Source organism: Microtus oregoni, unplaced genomic scaffold (assembly GCF_018167655.1).
Source record: "Microtus oregoni isolate MIOR12 unplaced genomic scaffold, Mior012 000015F_ref0000493, whole genome shotgun sequence".
Lineage (NCBI taxonomy): Eukaryota > Metazoa > Chordata > Mammalia > Rodentia > Cricetidae > Microtus > Microtus oregoni.
The window spans coordinates 33137522-33158431 of NW_024543074.1; the positions used below are offsets into that span (position 1 = coordinate 33137522).

Below are 20910 nucleotides of genomic sequence, written 5' to 3' on the forward strand. Positions count from 1 at the left end.
TGCTGAGACCCTTCCATCATGGCCTGCTTTTTATTCGCAAGCAATATTAATCAGGTAAGCCTGGCGTGGTAAGTAAAGTGCAGGTGCTTACAGTTTGGCACCATTGTGTGAGCCCACCAGATGAAGAGCACCCCAGCCAGGGAAATGTATCAACACCAGGAAGCCCCCTCGGGCCAGAGAGCCAACACAACTCTAGTCCTGACATGTCTAAGTATCTGGTAGACCCACTCCAGGGCCCATTCTTGAATATCAGGTCACGCAGAGAAATGGAGCCAAGAGCAGAGCCCATCCTATCCACCCCCACCCTCTACACACACACACACATAACCACCTCTGCTTCCCTTAGATGCCAGTTTCCACATGGAAAATGTCAAGAGAAGGCCTTCCAAGCTCCAGGGATGACCCTGCAATGTTAGTATAGACACCCTGAAGGCCTTATTATAAGGTCTGTTCTTGCTCTGAACCTCAGCTTCCCCATCTGCAGGAGAAAAAAATGTACCCACTTCCCAAATTGTAAATACTAAATGAGATACCACAACTATACATACAACTACTACAAATATCTAGAGCACAGGACCAATCAGTGCCAGCTAATGGTTAGACATGTATGAAGGCAAAAGTACATGCTCACAATACATGTGCTGTAGGCCAAATTGAAGAAACTGGTTTGGGGCAGTGCTAGGGATGAAACCCAGGGCCCCACATGGTAGGCAATCACTCTACCATTGAGCTGTGCTCCCAGCCTCAGAAAATGTTGATGGTACATGTGTCTACCAGCTTTTAATACCGGGCTCTGTCCCCTGGGAGGGGTCATAGCATGCCTGTCTTCTGTCACCTGGGAGGTATTGTGGCATGCTTAGTCTTCAAACCTACTCTTCAACAAGACCAAATTATAGAGAGATGGGAGAAAAGACTTCAGCATCTTTAATCCCAGATATATAGACTTCAACCCCAGCAAATATTTCAGTGGGATTTTTCTTTCCAAATAAAACAGAACTCAAACCTTTGTGACTGCCGTTGCTTCAGATACCACAGTTATCATAAGAGCATTTCATTACATTATATTCCCAGGGAAATGAAAAAAGGACAGACTCAGCTAGGCTGTGGGAAGTCTCCCTGGCCACACCCCTTTTCCCACACCTGCAGGAAGGCCACAGCAGCCACAAGCAGTTTCTTGCCAGGACACATAGCTGTGCTGCTGGGACACTCTAAAACATATGGGTGCTCTGTACATTGGTGCTCGGCCTGGAGATGAGCTCAGAGATTCTAGCAAAGGGACTCGCTGTCCATCCCCCACCTCCCTTCTCATCGCTGCTTCTCGTTCACTTCGTGCCGGCCTCTGAGGGTGCTTTTCATGTATGTATGTGTTGAGTTCTCTCCATAGAGAGAGGTTAAGCAGCTTACCCCACAGTCACACGGGCAAGAGAATGTACAGTCAAGGAACTGTGTTTGAGCCTTTGCTTCTAAGACCCACAACATTTGCTAGAGCCATCCTTCCTGGCAGCATAGCTACTCTACAAGGTAAAGGACCATAACACCATCAGAGCGGTTGGCTCCCTCAACCCTCCTTCTAAACCCAGCCCAACCTCAGTCATGTAAATTTCACTCTGTCTCCTCTGGCCATTTTAAACAATGTTCCTGTCAAACATGTCAGGGTTTCCTCGACTCCTGTCTTGAAAGGCTCATATATACACTTACTGTTCTTTAGTTTTATATGATAATGTAACAAAATCTCTGGGTTTTTTTTTTAATTAAATGGGTTAGTACCAAGGTCAGTTCATAATAAAGAACTTTCCAGAAGTCCCCCCCACCCACCAAAGCCAACAGGAATTGGCAATGAACTCTTAAGAAAAGGCTACATGAGCCAGGAAACAACTTAGAGATGTTTAATTTTCCTGACATGAATGCTGGCCACCCAGGGGGATAAAGGAAACACCTGTCCCCCGTGGGCAGTGGTTCTGCGGGGCATGTGGATACCCAGAGAGCTGCTGACAGGGCTCTACCGCCTGCCAAGTCAGAGACAAACGAATCTGTGGAAAGAGTAGCTTCACAGAAAGACCACGAACGTTAACCCCGGTCTTGGCTCTGCTTCTAACTAGAAACGGGTCGCTCGAATCAACAACCCTGCCTCCTATGTCACCTTCCACAAGGAAAAAAAAAAGCATCTTAAATCTCTTGAAGGCTGTTAACAAGAATCACAAAGAAAGCAACGCCTGTGAGTGTTTGAAAGTGAAAAGAAAAAAAAAGTAGGAATGTCTTTGGGGAAAAGTATGAAAACAGAGCAATTAGAAGACAGGAAAATCCTCCAGAAAAGAGAGGCATGGTGGGACAGTCTGAGCTCTGAGGTCCGGGGCTGGGGGCCTGGTGAAGTCCCATAAGGCAGGACAGATCCAAGTCAGGTTCATAAAAAGTCACTCCCGCTGCACAGGGCTAGGTTCAAAGTGAGCATCCCTTGGCTGTTTGCTGAGTTCAGTCACTTTAAAAGTTTCCTTTGACTGAACACTGGGTTCCAGGGACCAGCTTCCTGAGGGTATCTTGGTAAACAAGCCTCCCGCCACGAACTTCCTCACTGTTACTGTAGCTGGTTTTAATTGCACTTTGGGCTTTTCCTTTTCACACCATTGCATTTAAAATGCAGTAATATTTTTGATGGTCAGATGGAGATTTGAGAGAATGTTTGAACTCCCCCAGCGGACCCTGCTCTTTCTGAGGCAGATCTCCTTTCCAGACAGTGTCCCATCAGACAGAAAGAGCTCCTCTTCGACTGTACACATCCTTGGGAAAATGGGGTGATGTAAAGAGGAGGTTTGATGATCCTTGACTGACTGCCATATCTACAGCTTGATCCGCCAGCCTCCCACCTTCCCTGCTCTGCAGGCACCACGGGAGGTGTTTAGCCACGCTTTAGTCATGCTAAGCATCCAGATTAACGAGATGATATTCACAAGATTTGTAAGGTCTCCTGGTGTAGAGCAGAGATTTTGGGGCCTCCATCCTGTTATCTGGGGAGTAGAGGAGATGGCAAGCTAGCAAAACTCAGAAGAGGAGTCATGAGACAGTGTGACCAGTTGCCCACACAGAAAAAGCTGAAGGAAATAGCAAACTCCCGGGTCACACTTTATGAACCAGAGGTGGATTCATCATCTCTGGGAGGTGCAGACTGCTCCAGCAGGCCCTGGATGATTCAGACCAGCGAAACTGTGCTTCTTCTACATCCACCAACCAACCCAAACTGAGCAAGGCTGTGTGAAAGCAAGCCACTGCCTAAGATTTCTCTGTAGACTCAAGGAAAGTCACACCATTGTCAGCCCCAGGTCTATAAACTGATTGTAGGAGGGAAAAGGGAGACAAGAAACACTGCTAAATATAAAAGAGTGAAAATACAAATACATCAAAGGGCAGGTTATTGTGAGAAGAGAGATACAAAATGAGATAGGAAGGAAAACACTATTATGAGTTACAGATAAAAGCAGCACCATTATTCCTGTCTTTCAGTCTCCCACAGATGACTGAAAAATCTTTGCATTGGAAATAACTGATGTTCTGGAATGCTCACATAAGCCTGCCTTCCCAGATACTTGGTATGTATCTATCTATCTATCTATCTATCTATCTATCTATCTATCTATCTTCTGTAAGAGGGTTGAACCAAAGGTCACAGTCACACACAATCTAAGTCAGTGCTCTATCACTGAGCTACAGTCCTAACATTCTTTCTAGCTACTTGGGAGACTGAGGCAGACAGACTGGAAAGTTCCAGTCCAGCCTGGGTTTTGTGGCAAGATCTTGTCTCCAAACAACAACAACAAAACAAGCCAATACACTGTCTGTGCTATGAACTCAGCCTGGGGCTGTCAGAGAAGAGAATAGAAACAAGATAAAACCTGGAATGTTTTGGGGGACTTGATATACTTCTGGGCAGAAAAGGGGAAAAGAACATTTCAGACCAAAGACACACCACAGGGAAAGAAGAAAAGCGGAGAACATGGAAAGGCTCCACCATGCTCAATGCTATTTGCTACTGGTAATACATGAAGAAGACAGAAAAGAAAGCAGTAAAAGAAGATGACAGGGTTAGATCCACAGAGCCTTCTCTGACATGCTCAGAAGCGTGGGTGGTATCTGTTGGCACTGAAGAGTTCCACAGGAAACAGCGGGATCTATTTTAGATTATGACCTTGATGATCACATGGAAGATGAATTGGAGCAGGGAAATGTTAAGAGACACTTGTAACAAACTAAGAGAAAGCTAAGGTCTTAAGTGTAGAAGTACCAAGGCTAAACAAAAAGAGGAATTGCAAGGAGCCTTCAAGAATGGGTACAGATAGAATAGCGATGGGAGAAGGCCTAGGTGTTAGCAATGGGATATTCTCTAAGTCAGAATCAGGTAAATGGTTTCCCATACACTTGAAAGGGCAGAAAACTACAGGTAAGTAAACACAGGGACAGGAGGAGGCTCATAGGGAATGTGGAACAGAAGAAGGTAAGTTTGGTTTTGTACTTGGGTTTTCAAAAGGCTTTGGGGAAATCAAAGTGGAAAAACACTTGAACATATTGGTCTAGAGCAAGACCTTTTGAGTTTCTTCAATCAGTATCATTTTGCATGAGAAATCTTTATGTGACACCAGTTTATCAGTAAATAAAATAGACCTATAAACCAAACACTTACTAAAAATAAGTCTTATGTAGACATTAAAAAAACCCTTTTGTCCACATACAACTTTAGCATTTATTAAAGATGAAAGCGAATTTCCATATTGATAAGATAGATTGTTTATTTTTACCTGTAGAATTAAATCTTCATTAAGTATCTGATACTGTAGGACGTAGAGAGTCTTCAATATTTCTCAAACTTGATCAGTGTTTTGTTTTCATCATCATCAATAATGAAAATGCCATTTTCCATAGATACAAACTAAAAACTGTTAGAAGCAGGTTTAGAGCCATCTCAGATGGCTTTGGAAATTCCATCTTAGTCCAAAATCAAAATTCACTGAATGGTTATTAAGGGCACTCAAGTGAGCAACTTGAATGTAATCTTAAAATCAAACATTCTAATGTAATACAGTCCAAAGATCTCCTAATTTAATACATGCTGAGGAATGACGGTGGGAAAATATTTCAAGTCTTTTTTCTGTATCTGAACTGTTATGCTTTTGTAAGAGAAAAGTCTTTGCATTCAGTGTGAAAATCACTGCAGTTCATAACATATAAAAGTCTTGAATGTGAACTGAGGCATTTCAGACAGCATTCCCTGGAGACCTGTGGTTCAGACACATGTGCAGTATGGACACCTGTGATATAGACACATGCGCAGTATGGTCACCTGTGATATAGACACATGTGCAGTATGGACACCTGTGATACAGACACATGTGCAGTATGGACACCTGTGATATAGACACATGCGCAGTATGGACACCTGTGATATAGACACATGCGCAGTATGGACACCTGTGATATAGACACATGTGCAGTATGGACACCTGTGATACAGACACGTGTGCAGTATGGACACCTGTGATACAGACACATGTGCAGTATGGACACCTGTGATACAGACACATGTGCAGTATGGACACCTGTGATACAGACACATGTGCAGTATGGACACCTGTGATATAGACACATGCGCGGTATGGACACCTGTGATATAGACACATGCGCGGTATGGACACCTGTGATACAGACACGTGTGCAGTATGGACACCTGTGATACAGACACATGCGCGGTATGGACACCTGTGATATAGACACATGCGCGGTATGGACACCTGTGATACAGACACGTGTGCAGTATGGACACCTGTGATACAGACACATGTGCAGTATGGACACCTGTGATATAGACACGTGTGCAGTATGGACACCTGTGATATAGACACATGCGCAGTATAAACCCCACGTGTGTGCTCAGAGCCAAGACTGTGAAGAAGTGTGACCCACCCCTGGCAAGCTTTGCCTGAAACACCTTAGATTGATTACCAGATTGATTTTCAGCTCTTACATGTCCATGCCTTAGTCACTGCTCTATTGCTGTGAAGAGATGCCAGAACATAGGCAACTCATAAAAAAAAAACATTTAATTGGGGGCTGGCTTACAGTTTTAGCAGTGTCCATGATCATCATCGCTGGAAGCAAACTGTCAGAGAGCTTTACATCCTTATCCAAAGGCAGAAGGCAGAGAGAGTAACACTGGGCCTGGCTTAGGCTTTTGAAGCCTCAAAGCCCACCCCCAGTCACATACCTCCTCCAATAAGGCTGTACCTTCTCTAACAACACCACACCTTCTAATCCTTCCCAAACAATTTCACTAACTGGGGTGCAAGCATTTGAATATATGAGCCTATGGGGCCTGTTCTCTTTCAAACCACCACAGTCTACAAAACTTCTACTATTGCCATATATTTTGAAACCCCACATTCGATTATGCCAACCCAATGGGGAGTTATAACAAGCTCAATAGGCCGTGGTCGAACATACAAGAGAAAAACTTCAGGTGGACATAGAGACACGAGATAGGGTCTACAAGGAAGAGAAAAATCACCAATGTTCTATCCCCAATAAAATCTAAAGATGAACTTGGATAACTCATCATCTCCAGAAATTGTACTGGGTATTTTGCCTGTCATTTTGACTGAGTCTGGAGTCTTGTACGAGATACACATATGGATGCATCTGGGAGAATGTTTCTAGAAAAAGGTCAAGAAAGCCCTTTCTAAATGTGTGGGGGGGGGCACCATCCCATGAGCTGGGGACTTGAAAGAAGAAAATGAGCTAAAGATCAGCATTCATCTCCCTCTGCTTCCCAAAGGAGGGCACGGCATGGTTCTCCCCACATTCGCTCAAGTTGGCTATCAGACCTTCCCTGTCCCGACGGACTACGTCAACTCAAACTGTGAGACAAAATAAACTTGGTCTTAAACTGTTTCTGTAGGTTCCTCTGCCACACTCAAAGAGTCAACCAAACCAAAGAGCTAATCTTGGTTTTCTAGAAACAAACAAAAAGTTGAATATGTCGTGGAATAAAACTCACGCTTAGCTGACAGTGGCTTAATCACTATCCTAGGCTTTTCCATCTTCCATATGCTCCGGGACAAACAGAGCTAGGCAATGAGTCTTCCTACACCCACTCTGGACTGGGAGGACATGCCCATTGGAGAGCTGCAACTTCAAGTAGCTTGAACAAAACCTCCGTGCTCTGCAACCAAACTAGAAGGGGCTGGAAAGAGGGATGGGCTTTATTCAAAAGATGCCAGGAGAGTCTATGCTGGTGTGTGGTCTCCACTTCTTAAAGTACTAGCAAGAACATTGAAGGACAACGTGGAGAAGATGCAGGGCCCATGACCTCTCAACCCTATAATATCATCCTCTTGCCTTCACGTTGTTGCCCTTTCTGGAGGGAGGCAGGATGAGAAGTGTTTCTGGCAGGCAGAGAAAGAGAGGTTTGTGACAGATTCTTTCAACTGAAACTACATTTTATTTTACCATTTGTTTAAATTGAAGTCTTTGTTTAAAATGGGCAAAGGCCCTTTTATATTCAATTTCATGAAAGAGAGCAGGTGTGCCTGACTTGAGTTCCACCTGAGACATCATGACATTAACTAACACAGAGTGACCCCAGATTCAGGTTTGTTGGGAACCTGTGGGAGACCCACCATTGTATTCTCAGCTCACGGTTCCGGCCCTTATCTGTTCCATCTTTATATTTCCTTTGCTGCTAGAACACAGTTGGTGCAGCATAAATATTTCTGGAATTGAAATAAGCTAGTGACTGAGGCTGCATTCCTTCAGTGACTCAACCTATTTCCCCTGCCCAACTAGAGTTTGAGTGGTTTCTCAGAGGTGAGAAATTAAATTGCATTCCCCAGGCTGCTAATAGTGGCATGAAACGGCCACTCAGCCTGATGTCACAATGAGTGTGTCTTCATGTTCTTTTGATAGGAAGTTAATGCAGCAGAGACTGTACCCACCTCCCTCTGCCAGGGTCCCAGGGGTGCTGAGAGAAGAGGACAGCTGAGAGCATCCTAGATTGGGAAGAGGAGACAGCTGGCGAGTATTTGTACCTGGCCACCTCCACTTCACTGACAGGACCTCGGTGAAGAGACTGTGGCTCCCACGCAGCTGTCAGCAGCGAGCTTATAGTAACAGTATCCTTCCATGGAGGCAGCTTCTCTGACACTAAGTATCATACTTACAACTTTCTATGCACTTTTTGAACAACCTGCACTTCCCCGCAGCCAGAGCAGTCATAGAGTAGGGCGTATTTCATTACTGCTGCTGCTAATTGTTTGTGTTTACAAAACCCAGTGTGTTTTATCCCTTGGATTTCCAATTCTCAGAACAGTTGTCAAACATGGCAGGGTAGATCTATATTTCCTTCCAAATGGCCGCAGAGCCTTGGGGCTGGGCAAGCTCTCTGCTGCTTCCCTGGCTGTATGCTAACCTTTACTAACCTACATTTTGTTTCTTACCTTCCTCCCACTCAGCTCATTTGAGTTTGCAAATCTCCTGGACTGGGTGCTTGCCCCGTGACTCAGACAGATCCTGGAGTGTGTATTCAGAGTGCCTGAAGGAAGAGCAAATGATCCTCTGATTGCTTGCCATTAGATCTGTGAAAGGAAAAAGGAGGCTGGAGGAGAACACTGCTCCCTGTGACTACCACCTGCTGCTGCTGGAAGGGTGGAGATGGCAAGCGGCGCTAGAATGATTGCAGTACATTATTTGGTAAAGATGAGGCTTTCTTTCCTTTCCTAATTTTTCCCATCTCTACCTGTGTCACCACAGACCTATGAGCAGTGTATTATTCAGCAACCTTTGGGGGAAAGCATCAGCAAAGGACAGAGGGGAAGGAATTGTTGTTGTTGTTCGGGCTTTCTCCTTGTTTTGTTTTAACTTTTAGGCAGGGTCTCCTAGAGCCTTTGTCCGGAGCTCCCTCTCTAGCTGAGGACGACAGTGAATTCCTGGTCCTCTTGCCTCTCTCTCCCTTGCACTGAGGTTACAGGCAAGCACCACCACTCTCAGCTTAGCAACAGAGATTGGTAAGTCTATCTTTTAGCTAGAATGTCTTCTTTTTCATCCCTATATAAGAGCATACAATCCTAAGAGGGCATCCTTGTATGTGGGCTCCCTTAGTTCACGGTAGATTGAGCCATCCTTACGTGTCGTGTGGCTATAATTTGTGACATAGTAAAAGAAATGACTAACAGCAAAGTAAAATAAATCAAAACAAAATGATGCCCTGTGAGAGGGGGCGGACCCCGAAGAATCACCGCGGAGGAGTCAGACTGCAGTGGCAGCCATGGCTGCTTTGCTACAGTCTGCTCTGGCAGCAGCTGTCCGGGATTCCATTCTCCCGGGGAACAGTCTGTCCAAATTCCACCCAAAAAGTCATAAAAATATTTGACCACAGAGGGCAAAGGATGAGTCTCCATAATGCGCATTTTTATACCCATAGATATCCTAAGCCATAAGGGCTAGAAATCCCAGAGGGCAAAAGACAGCTGCTCTATACTCTGATGGGAAAAACTGAAGAGGGTTATGGTTATCAGGATTTCCCAACTCAGAATGGGGTTGGTGGGGGTGAGGCCAAGAGACAGAGAGGCAGGAGAAAGAGGCAGGAAGAAGAAAAGGAAAAGAAACTAAGAAAGGGGGTTTGGTGATACATACTTTTAATCCCAGCACTCCGCAGGCTGAGGCAGGACTGTGGTCAACCTGAGCAGACCCTACTCCTGAGAGCAGTTAAGCAGCACAAACCAAAGACAATGAGGTTAAATAAAGAAAAAAAAAGGAGGGGGAGGAGGAGGGAGAGAAGGAAAAAGAAGGGGTGACCACAAGGACAACTCAAAGTTGGATGGGTAGGGAAGTGAGGAGGGTGGAAAAAGTTGATCTGGGTTGTCTTGGGGGAGGAAGTATGAATATGATCAAATATGATTAAAGTACAATATATGAAATACTGGAAGAAATAATAAAAGTATTATTTTAGAAGTTAATTAATAAACTCCTTCTGAGAGGAAAACTGAAAGAATTCCAGGGCAGCCTGCACTAATTGGGGAGACCTCTCATTAAAGGGCAGCCATAAAAGAAAACAAAAGAGGGCCCATGCTCCTGTCTCCAAGCACATACTCAAACATACTTCCTCCCTCTGGGTGAGGAAGACCCCTGGGCTGGCTCCTTCGCTCGATTTCATCACAACTCCCACTAAACAAGAATTCCCCGTTAAGGGGCTGGGGGCACCCTCTCGGCCTCTCTACCCTCGCTGTAAAGATCCGCTCGTTTCTTTTCTTCAGTTCTTTCTTTTCAAATGTTGCACAGAATAGCTTTCTCCACAGGATTATAATGGTTTATAATTTTATAAGGACTATCGTTTTATAATGTTCCTTATCCTACTACCTCCGATCTCTGGAGTAGCCCCTGCCGCATGCATCTCAGACCTGCTTAGGGCTCTTCTAGACACCTGAGCTGCCCCTCCCAAATCTTCCTCTCTTTTATTTTCTTTCGTCGAGACCTGTACTGTTGGGTTTAGCTCTAACAAAGAGAAGCTGGGAAGGAAGACAGCCACTCACTCTACGTGACCCAAAATATCACACCCTCCCCTTCATGGTCTAATCTCAGGCAGCAGTGATTATGTTACGTTACATAGCAAGTGGGAATTAAGGTTCATAACCCCTTAGCTTGACAGAGCTTTTCTTTAAAGTAAGGTTAACTCAAAGAGAGATGCAGAAGGTGGGGAGGGAGGCGCTAGACTGATAAGATGTAACAAGAATCTGACCCACAATTTCTGTTTGGGAAGATGGAAGAACAGGACAGAAGCCAAGGAACATGGGTGGCCTCTAGTAGCTGGAGTGGGAAAGGAAATGGATTCTCTTCATGGGCTTCCAGGAGGGAGCTCAGCTCTGCCAACACCTTGATTTTAACCCAGTGCGGCCCATTTCTAACTCCCAGCCTTCAAACCTGCACGGTAATGAATCTTGCTTGATGTAAGCCATTAACGCGGTGGGGTTTTGTTCCCACAGGAACAGCCCAGTCCAGCACTGCTTGTGGAATGTTGCAAGCCACCGCTGAGCTTCCGGAGGCAGCCAGTCACAGGCCTGGGCTGCCCAACCCTATTGGCAAGAGGAAGTTGGGTAGGATGGCTCCACCTCCACTCCGATTAAGGAGGTTGCCTATCCAGAAAATGTAATTCACACCAACAAGGGGGCAGCCCAGAGAGTGAGGAAAAGGAAGGTCTAGTCAGCCTCGGGTGGGTTCAACAACAGAGGCTGGAGGCAGAAGCCCGGGTCAGCACAGAGATTAGCCCCAGGAGCTATTGTCACTGTAGGCTTTCACCTGTCCTTGGATGATCTTTCAAGAATTCAGAGTTTTGAGACAAAAGCAGAGATGTAAGGGATGGTTCCTGGGAGCCCACGTGCGCAGAAGGTTGCAATAATGACAAATTGTGTAGTGTGTGTATACAGTTTGATTTGTTTTTATTTATGTCTTCGTCTTAGACCAAATATCTGTTGTGGTTAATGATGCACGCGGGACCCTTGTCACCCCAGGGAGCCCTAGAAACGTGCCTCAGCGCCGCTTTGGGTGCACGGTGAATTTCCCACTAAGAAAAGGATGGGGTTGGGGGGGGGTGAACCTTTCCAACCTGGCTTGCCTAAGTCCCCAAGGCCCACCCTGCTTAGAACCCCGTAGGTTCTCTTACACCTTCCCCCTCCGCTCAGTCCCCAGACACAAAGTTTCTTGTGTCCCCAAAGAGAGCATCCAACCACAGCGAAAGGCTTTCCGCCACCTCCTGGGACGTTGTCTCGGGCGGCTATAGCTGCTATGAGATACTGGGTCTCCTCGATACACCACTGCTCCGATGCAGAAAGTCGGCCCTCCCGGGCGTTGCAACCCCGGCTTCTTGGCCAGGGCACCAGCGGGTTCTGAAGGTGTCGCTTCCCGAGACCTGCAGCAGGCTGGAGACACCCGGGTGGCGCACAGGCAGCGCCGCGGGGTATGGTCCTAACGCCGCTGGGCGCCACCTGCAGCCTCTGGGCAGCCGATTTAGCGGTGTCAGTGCAGACTCCCGCCCCGGCCAGAAGCCGCTGCTTAATCTTCTGCAAAGAGTTAAGAGTGAGCGGGCTGCTGAGACTCCAGGGGCCTCGCCGGGTCCCCAGGCCCCGCTAGCCGCTCCTGATTGGCTGATCTCCTGTCAGTAGTAAAGAGGATCAGATAGCAAACTTGGGACCTTCATAAAGGCGTGGTGGCGATACTCCGCGACCGCTGGCAGCCTATGACATCAGCCAGGAACGCCTAGGATGCGGTTGCTCCTGGCCACCCTGAGAGGAGGAGGGTCCTGCCTGCTGGGAGTTAATTAGCCTCGCACGCGGCGAGGGGGGAGGCGCCAGTTTTCCGGGGACACTGGCGGCCACTGTACGTCCTCCTGCCCAAGGGAGCTCCCCGAGAGTTGGATGAATTCTGGGTTGTTAGCTGCTGTCCTCTGGGCTCCCGGGAGCCAGTTTCTGGTGAAAAGCAGGGGGCGTCTGGCCAGCGACCAGCGGCTTGCTGAGATTCACCATGACACTCCTGGGGTCTGAGCACTCTTTGCTGATTAGAAGGAAGTTCCGATCAGGTAGAGTAAGGCGTTCAGCACTCCTTCTTAAACTTTTCGTTTCTACCACTCTCCACTCAACTGCTTTCCAATGAATGCCTGGGCCTGCGCTGGCGGCCTCTGCTCTGTTCCCCCAAAGTGAACAACTGTGTTTGACTGAATGCCTTCAAATGCCTTCCCTTTCACCTGTGTTGAATGTGAGTTTTGTTTATGAATAATCCAATGTCTTTATTTTTTTTCTATATTTCTCCTCTATCGGTAAATAGAAAAATTTGAGGGGCCTCTCCAAAGCAAACAGTGTTGAAAAGGGATAAAGCGGGATCTGAAGTTAGCGAGTGGGTGCATTATCAGCTACAACTGCTGAGGAGATGAACCTAGAACTGTATATCAAGTCCAGGGGTCACTTAACATGTAGCTAATCCAAACAAATGTATTTCCCAAAAAGTCACTCGGAGGAAGTAAAAATAGCTAATTTGGAGCACACTAAGAATTTAAAATGACATCACTGTGGGGGGGGAAAAACCAGTGCCACAAATATTTTTTTCCCAAACCATCTGATATTTATAAATGGACAGTTTCCCCTAAAATTGTGGTGTTAGTGGCACACAGAGAAACTTCTGAAGGCACACTCAAGAGAGGTGAGTAGCAGGAAAGGGTTTGTATGGAGGCCTACAGGAGGTGCAGGAGTGTGTGGGTTCCCATCAGCATCCTGGGCAGGGCCACCTAGCTTTGCATGTTGTTGCTTTGATAACGGTGGTAACAGACCATTCATTGATGGTGGAACACTACTTCTGAGAAGGAGCCTTTGGATGAGAACTCGGTTGTAACAGGTGTCGGCTGGATGCTGGTGTCTCCTGTTCTCGATTATTTCTCTTGGCCCTTCTACATGGGCTACATGATTGTTTGACTTGAGATGGTTGGTTCAAAACTGAGCACAGTGAGTGATGGGCCAACAGGAGCCTCTGTAACTGCCTTAGCTGCTCCTGGTCTTTGGCTGTCTATGGGACCCACTATAGATTTTCTGTGGCTCTATACAGTGGGACAAGTTGAAGACTCAAGAGCTTAAAGTGCCCCTGCAGCTCTGGGGGAATATCTCCTAGCCACTAGCCACCAGTGTTAGCCATGGGTTTCATCCGTCCTTTCCTTTCCATGTCGAGGAGAGGTGGTTAGTCTGTTAATCAGAGACCTCACAAGTTTGGTAGCTTGCTCAAAACCGCAAGGCAATACTGCCACCTTTCTGAAGTAGTGAGGATGTCCTTTTGTTTTTGCATTAAGCTGGGTTTATTTCAAATGCTCCTGTGTGGTTTAGTGGAGGAGGAGGAGGAGGGGATTAGGGAGAGTCTCTAAAAGGATTTGGTGATGTTCTCAATAGTGAGCTTGCAAAACAGATTTGCCAAGGACCCCTGGGCTAACAGTGGGGAGGAAAGACAGTATCCACACCGTTCCAATCCCCATCTCAGTGGTTTGTGGAGGCCTGAGCTCTCCGGCTGGAACCTGCAGAACTTTATCCTGGAACTTTGGAGAAAAACAGCCTTACTTTTCCTCAGGCCTTTGTGTCATAAGGAAGGCAGTTTTGGGAAGCATGATACCAAAGCAGGAAGCTTAATCCCCCCTCTTTGATAAACAGGGGAAACTGGAATCTAGGATGGCCAAAACAAGGTGGGCTTCTGAGATGCCATGGTTGATAATCCCATACAAAATGAAGGAAAATATACAGCCTGTAAATACTAGGTATACTTTCTAGACAGCATGACCAAAGTGGACATATGTCTCTCAAGGCCTGGCTGGCAAGGGAACTTGGCTTCACTTTGTGGCTTACAGTGAATGAGGAAGGCTTCCACTTCTCTCTCTCTCTCTCTCTCTCTCTCTCTCTCTCTCTCTCCCTCTCCCTCTCTCCCTCCTCCTTCTCATCCACCCTGTCCTGCTTTTTGGGCCTCCTCTTCTTTTCTTGAGGAACTCCAGCCACAAACTCAAAGCTTCCTATAGGGCAGTGAATATTCACTTTAATAGTAGACCCTGGTATTGTGCTTTTAAAATTAATATTTCAAAACTAACCGAAGCCCGATTGTTTTGTGATGATAGTAATGGACTTGCTGTGATACAGTGCAGTCCCAGTCCACAGACAGTTAGTTCCTTTCATATTGAAACTGGAGTGAATGACAGCAATGGCTTATCAACTTTCCACTAACTCTGTCCAAGTAGCCTTGTGATTAACTGACTGACCCACCATAGGAGCTAGGGACTCTGAGTGTTTACATTGGTGAATATGTTTGGTCATGTAAATTAATCTTCTCTGACAGAAGCAGGGTGTCATAGCTGAGTGTAAGGGTCTCAGCCAGAGTAGCTGGGGTTTCAGCCACCATCTCTACCTTTTAGCTATGTGACCTCTTGCCTAGGCCAGAGTCATAATTCTCTCTGTCTTACTCATCTCACACCTGAATAACGAAGGCGTTTCTATGGTGCTTATAAGAGCTAAATATGATAACCCGAACATATTATTTAGGACACAGACCAACGCTGTTGAGCCCTCAGGACTGATGCTCTTTGGCGCTGGGATCCTCAATCTGCCCTGGTTTCCCTCTAGACTTTGGTTATTTAACTTGTCCAAGTGGAAAGGTGTTTTCTTAGGTCCCTTTGGTATCATGCATGGCTCTTAGCAGGCATAAAGATGGTATGGGAACAAGTGAGATTATTAGACTGTATGGCCCTGGTGGGGGGTGGGGGTTGGAGGGTGAGGGCGAAGTGTAAGTAGGAAACAGCTCGCCTACAATTGTATGGTTGTTATTTTTAAACTGATCACATTTTTTATAACGTTTGTTTTCTCATTGTTAATTCAATACTTGTAATTGGTGTCACTTTCTGCAGTTTTTCTTAGTATCAATCTCTTTGTCCACAAAATACAAGGACATACACAGAAACCCAGGGAAATCAAAAGGAAAGAGGTTCCCTCATGGTTTTTGTTTCAAAAGAAAACAACGCATTTCCAGGTTTTCGCCCTTTGTCTCCCTCTTACCCATCTAAAAAGCCGAAACCAAAGCAAACTCGGTACCCGATGTTGCCAGCCTTGCTCCTCAGAAATGTAGACTTCTCAGTTTTGGCAAATAGAACAGCCTGTTCAGTTTTAATTTTGAACAATGATAAGCTTTCAGTATTTATCAATATTCAGGACAACATTTTCTCTGAAAGGCGCATTTATTTCCCTGTGCCTGTAATATTTTCCTCGGCAATCACCTACAGTCCCAGAACTGTTTCTCCAGTGTTCTGCTCTCCTGGCAAATATCCCATGAGTCTCTTGAGATTTCGGGTACCCTAAATTGCAGAATTCATATCTTAGCTAAGACTCAGACTTAGGTGGGGCAGTATGAGAGGAAACCTGGGTGATCTGGGGCAGACCCATGATTTAGAAGGAAGGAAGCCGTCAGGTTTACTTCTGCCTTCCTGGCAAGGAGGGGGTGCTATTACCACACAACTGTAGCTAAAAGAAGCTGGGGGTTATCAAAATAAGCACTGAAGACTCAGTGCTCAGAGTCCGGCCTCCCATGTATGTGAGTCCTTGCTTGTCCTTCAAGACAAAGCCCAGGGCCTCCCTGACGGATTCTGGACCCTTCCTGTCCCTCTGTCCTCCATCCTGCAGACAGTGTAGGAGATTACTAAGTCCCACATTAAACTAGATCCTTAATAGAGACTGAATTGTCTCTTTTGTGAGGTGAAGCCATTAGTTGGAGAGGCTGGTCCCTGATTTACCATCGTAGTCACTACTGAAGCAAGTCCACTATACCCTAAAAAATATCATGACGCTGCCTTAAACCATTAACTAGTTTTAAAGTCCTAGACAACAAATTTAACCTTAAGGGAGGCCTTTTCTATTACATATAACCAGGATGGATATGGATTTAATTTGGCTTCTTTAGTCTGTGTTTTTGTCAAGCGTAAAAGAGAAGATTTCTAACCGATTCATTTCGTTGGTTATCCCCAGACTTTACTTCTGCCCACTCCCAACTGAATGGCCTTACCTGTTTGTGCAAATTTTTAGAACACTACAAGCATTAATTTTAAATGTTAAAGCATTATCATATGAGACCATAACTAACTGGAGTTTAACAAATTGTATTTCAGTTTTTAAATAGGAATCTTAACTCATCTTTTAATTATTTATTTACTTTGTAGATCAGTTAACTTTCTAGGCCAAGGTAACCTATAGCTCACTATGTAGCCCAGGATGGCTTAGAACTATGGTGATCCCCCTGCCTCAACCTCCTGGTGCTGGGATTATAGACATGAGCCTCCATGCCCAGTGATACTTCAAATCTTTTGTAAAGGGCGAAGACACTTACAATGTCTGACTAGGATCGCCTTCTAGAGACCGTTGCATTTCCCCGAGTCCGACAGTAGTGGATTTGTTCACCCAGCATGGGCTCCTTCCTCTATCCCTGTCTGAGTTAGAGGCAAGAGGCCCGCCCTTCTGCCTTCCCTATTTTTATCCCCTATCCACTCAAAACCTTTGCACAGACTAAACATTTTACTTATTTATTGGTTTACTATTTTCCCATGTGTATAAGAAGAATTCTTGCCCGGTTTTGGTTCATTGTTTTTACATTCTACCACCTAGGCCAGGACTTGGCATGGAAGGGTCACCCCCACAAACATGTGCTAAGAGCTGGGGGGTCACTCGGTAATACACTGTGTCTTCAGTAGACTCGGAGTTTGCTCCTCATGGCTTCAGAAAAAAAACGTTAAATACTTGTATTTCCCACAAAGACCGTTCAAAAACAATTAAAGTAAAGGTTATCTGGTTTTTTTTTCAGTGTGTGGGTAGGTGTTGAAATTAACTTAAAAAGGGGGTGCGGAGTTGGTGAGTACAACATTGAGAACTGCAGCCAGCTCTTATCTTCGTTAGCAAGCAATAATAAGGCCCGGAAAGAACAGGGTGTATGAATTTAAAATCCAGAATACTATCCGAGTGGGGGAGGAACCCAGAGTAAGGAAGTAGGGTTTGCTCTGGAGTTTGGAAGTGGTCATTCCATGCTTAACTCCTGTAGGCAGATTAGTTAAGTAAAACTACTGATGGGCAGATGTGAGTCTTGTGGCTGTGTGCCACGCACCGGGGACCGTGATGAATTGAGTTGTTACCTCTGTTTCTTTAAAAGAGCCTGGAGATGGTGCCAGGATGTGTGCACTTGCCTAGCGTGCGGAGTGCTCCAGGTTCTGTCCCCAGCATGGTGAGGGGCATGTGACCAAGTGGGGAGTGGGTACACGTTGAAGGCCCGAGCAAATGGCATTCATTTTATCTGCTGTAGTACATGACAGGGATAGTCAGAAAATCGTTATATTGAATTGTATTGAGCTTGTTCCAATGTTCTCCAACCTAATGTTCAACTGAAGAAAAACTAGACCCAAGGCAGAGGCCAAGTCCTCAGTCCCAGGGTTCAAAGTTGTTTAAGAAAAGCCTAACCTTAGTGAGAACAGCTGCAGTTAATCCATAACAAGCCACAGAACAGATGTTGAGCAGGCACCCTAGCATCTCCATCCAGGTGGGGACAGAGGACCAGCAGGTGCACTCTGCAGGCATCTGCTTCCCGTTACTATCCCCTCTCGTCTGTAGGCAGAGCCACGTGGATGACAACTACATCTTCCCTGATGGCATGATCTTGGGAAAGTTGGCTCCGCTCTCTGGTCCTCCATGTGCATGTTGGCAAAATGACTCATGGCCTCTGCAGCTGCAGGACTCTTTGAAGAAAAGACCTCTGACAGTTACTAAGGACTTAGGTTACAGGGGGAAATGGTACTCTCCCTCTGGGAATGGCTCGCTTGACACGCTGGCATGTGAGTTCCGCAGGAAAGCAACACGGAGTAATTCAAGGATCTTGACGGACATACATATGATTAACAACAATAACAACAGCCATTAGCCAAATGACTTTGCGACCTTATACTTTAAGTCCTCAGATTTTTCTACTTTACTAAGCAGGTAATTTTTTTTGTTTGTTTGGTTTTTTTTTTTAGAATTGTTAATAAATCAAGCTTTACTCAGCCAGATGTGGATCACTATTCTTAGACAAAACAGAGAGTTCGCCAGATTTTGTTCAAAAGGGATGTATCATTTATCCCCAGAAATCTACAATAAATAACACTCATTGCTGTCTGGGCTTTTCCACAGTGCCCCCCAAATACCCTCTAGAATCTTTGACAGGAGAATACTGTCTTTCTTTTCTCCTGAAAATGAGGGAAGATAAACTCACTCTTTACCTGGAGAACTCACGGGCAGGCAGTTGTCTCTCTCTCTGACTGACATTTGCCATGTTCAGCCATGTTACCTCCCTATGACCAGCTGTAGACTTAAAGTAAATGAAGGCCTTGTAATAGTGTAAAATGTATTTGCTGGGTGAGCTTTCATGTAGGGACCTGGTGACAGTTGGTATGTGCAGCAATGACTAATGAATATGCAACTCTCAAACACTTTCTATGCCATAACCAGCACCTCCTGCCTGCTGTTCTTCTGAATGAACACACCAGTAAGGGTTCCCCACCCCCAGTTTATGGCTCCCTCCAGGGGCCTTTGTTTAGTGGTACAAAGGCATCCGCTATCTCTTAGAGGATGTGAGTGACTCGAGCATCTCCATTGTACGGATGATGCGACCTGATGAAAGCGTCCTGTAAACAGTTCTGCCTTCACTCGTTCCTAGAAACACACTTTCTTTAAGGAAGCCAGTGAGTCTTGGTGTCTGCATGACTGTGGGCAAGGTTGTAGGGACAAGGTAAAGTTCCAGAAGTTTCAGTGAAGCTAAAAAAAAAAAATTTAAAAAAACAAACAAACAAAGTGTTGTGTGTTGTTCACCTGAACCAGACAGCAATCTCCTTGAAACTTGAAAGGCCTTGTGGAGATTTGTTAGAATGAGATTGTCCGGGTAACCCTTTCTGTTGTTCAGCATAATGTTGTAAATATTTCCTTCTGGCTGCTCAACACAAGTGTAATTCTGTTTTAAGACTCCCTATTCCAAAAAGCATGTGTGTGGAAATTTACAAATCATTTGTATTGGAAAATTCAGCTAGTTTTGATTTCATATATGCATAATACTTATCTGAAAAATTATTGCCCATAACTCTATGAAACCCTTGCAGACAGTGCTTTGCAGCCTATGAGTCACGACCCCTTTTGGGTTGAATGACCCTTTTACAGGGGGACACCTGAGACCATCAAAAAACACAGATGTTTACATTATGATTCATAACAGTAGCAAATTTACAGTTATCAAGTAGCAAGGAAAATAATTTTATGGTTGGGGTCACCACAACATGAGGAACTGTATTAAAGGGTCGCAGCATTAGGAAGGTTGAGAACCACTGCTTTAAGAACAGAAGGGGGTCTTGTCCTTGCTTTGACTACTCTGAGAAGTCCTCATTAGTACCTGAGTGTGGGAATAACGGACTTTTTCGTCATCCACGGTGGTGGCTGGCATTTGCATAGCTAGATCAACCCTGGCCTACTTCGCCAGGTGACAAATTCTTGCCTGCAGTAGAACTGGCTCATCTTGCATTCTTTTCCAATGGCAAGTGGTGTTCAATGAGACTTTTGTGTCTTCTCAGTGTTTGTTTAGAAAGTCCTATATGATCTATTCTTTAGGAAGCAGACTACCAATGATAGCTGATAACTTGTCAAAGAAGAGGGCTAGGCGTTTCTGAACCTATTAGCCATGAGCTTGTCTATGATCTCACTGAGCCTTAGAAAAGACTCGTGGATGGAAATACTTCTCCCATGATACAGATAAAGAGGGAGAGGCTCAAGATGTCAAATGACTTGAAGAGCAGTTATGAATCTGTGTGTCCCACTGCACTGGGGTAATGCAATCTCCTCCCTTCCTGCCCCTGACCTGTACCATATACACCATATACACATGTGTGGACACACACACATACACACACACAAAACACTATACATAATTCACATATACAAACACATACCCATGTAAACAAACACATACGAATACACATGCACATATAGGCACACATATAAAAACATATACAACACACATATACAAATATAAAAACATGGACATGTATAAAGAAACATGTACAAATGCATACATATATACACATACACACCTAAACTAGTGGGTTTAACAAACCTTCTGGCTACAACTCCAAATATGGTCCCAGGTATTGTTATCAGCACCAAATAGTTATTAATGAAGGTAGTTGTTTTAGTACTATTTATGTTATTCACACCACCCCCATCTCAGTATTTTTATGCAACTTGACTAGTAAATATCATTTTGTCTTAAAAGGAAAAATTTCAAGCCAGTAAAATCATGAGAAGAAATCTACTCTAA

At 45.1% G+C, this 20910-nt stretch overlaps 1 protein-coding gene across 2 annotated transcripts in view; it reads left to right on the forward strand.

The window, feature by feature from the left end:
• The first annotated feature begins 12283 nt into the window (after positions 1-12283).
• The window catches only part of Myocd (myocardin), a 95035-nt gene continuing 86408 nt past the window's right edge, over positions 12284-20910 (forward strand). Inside the window, exon 1 of one of the 2 annotated variants that reach the window (XM_041665427.1) lies at positions 12284-12604. In XM_041665427.1, coding sequence (XP_041521361.1) covers positions 12550-12604 — 55 coding nt within the window. In that variant the 5' untranslated portion in view covers positions 12284-12549. The remainder of the gene's footprint in view (positions 12605-20910) is intronic. The other variant, XM_041665428.1, reaches the window with a different exon arrangement.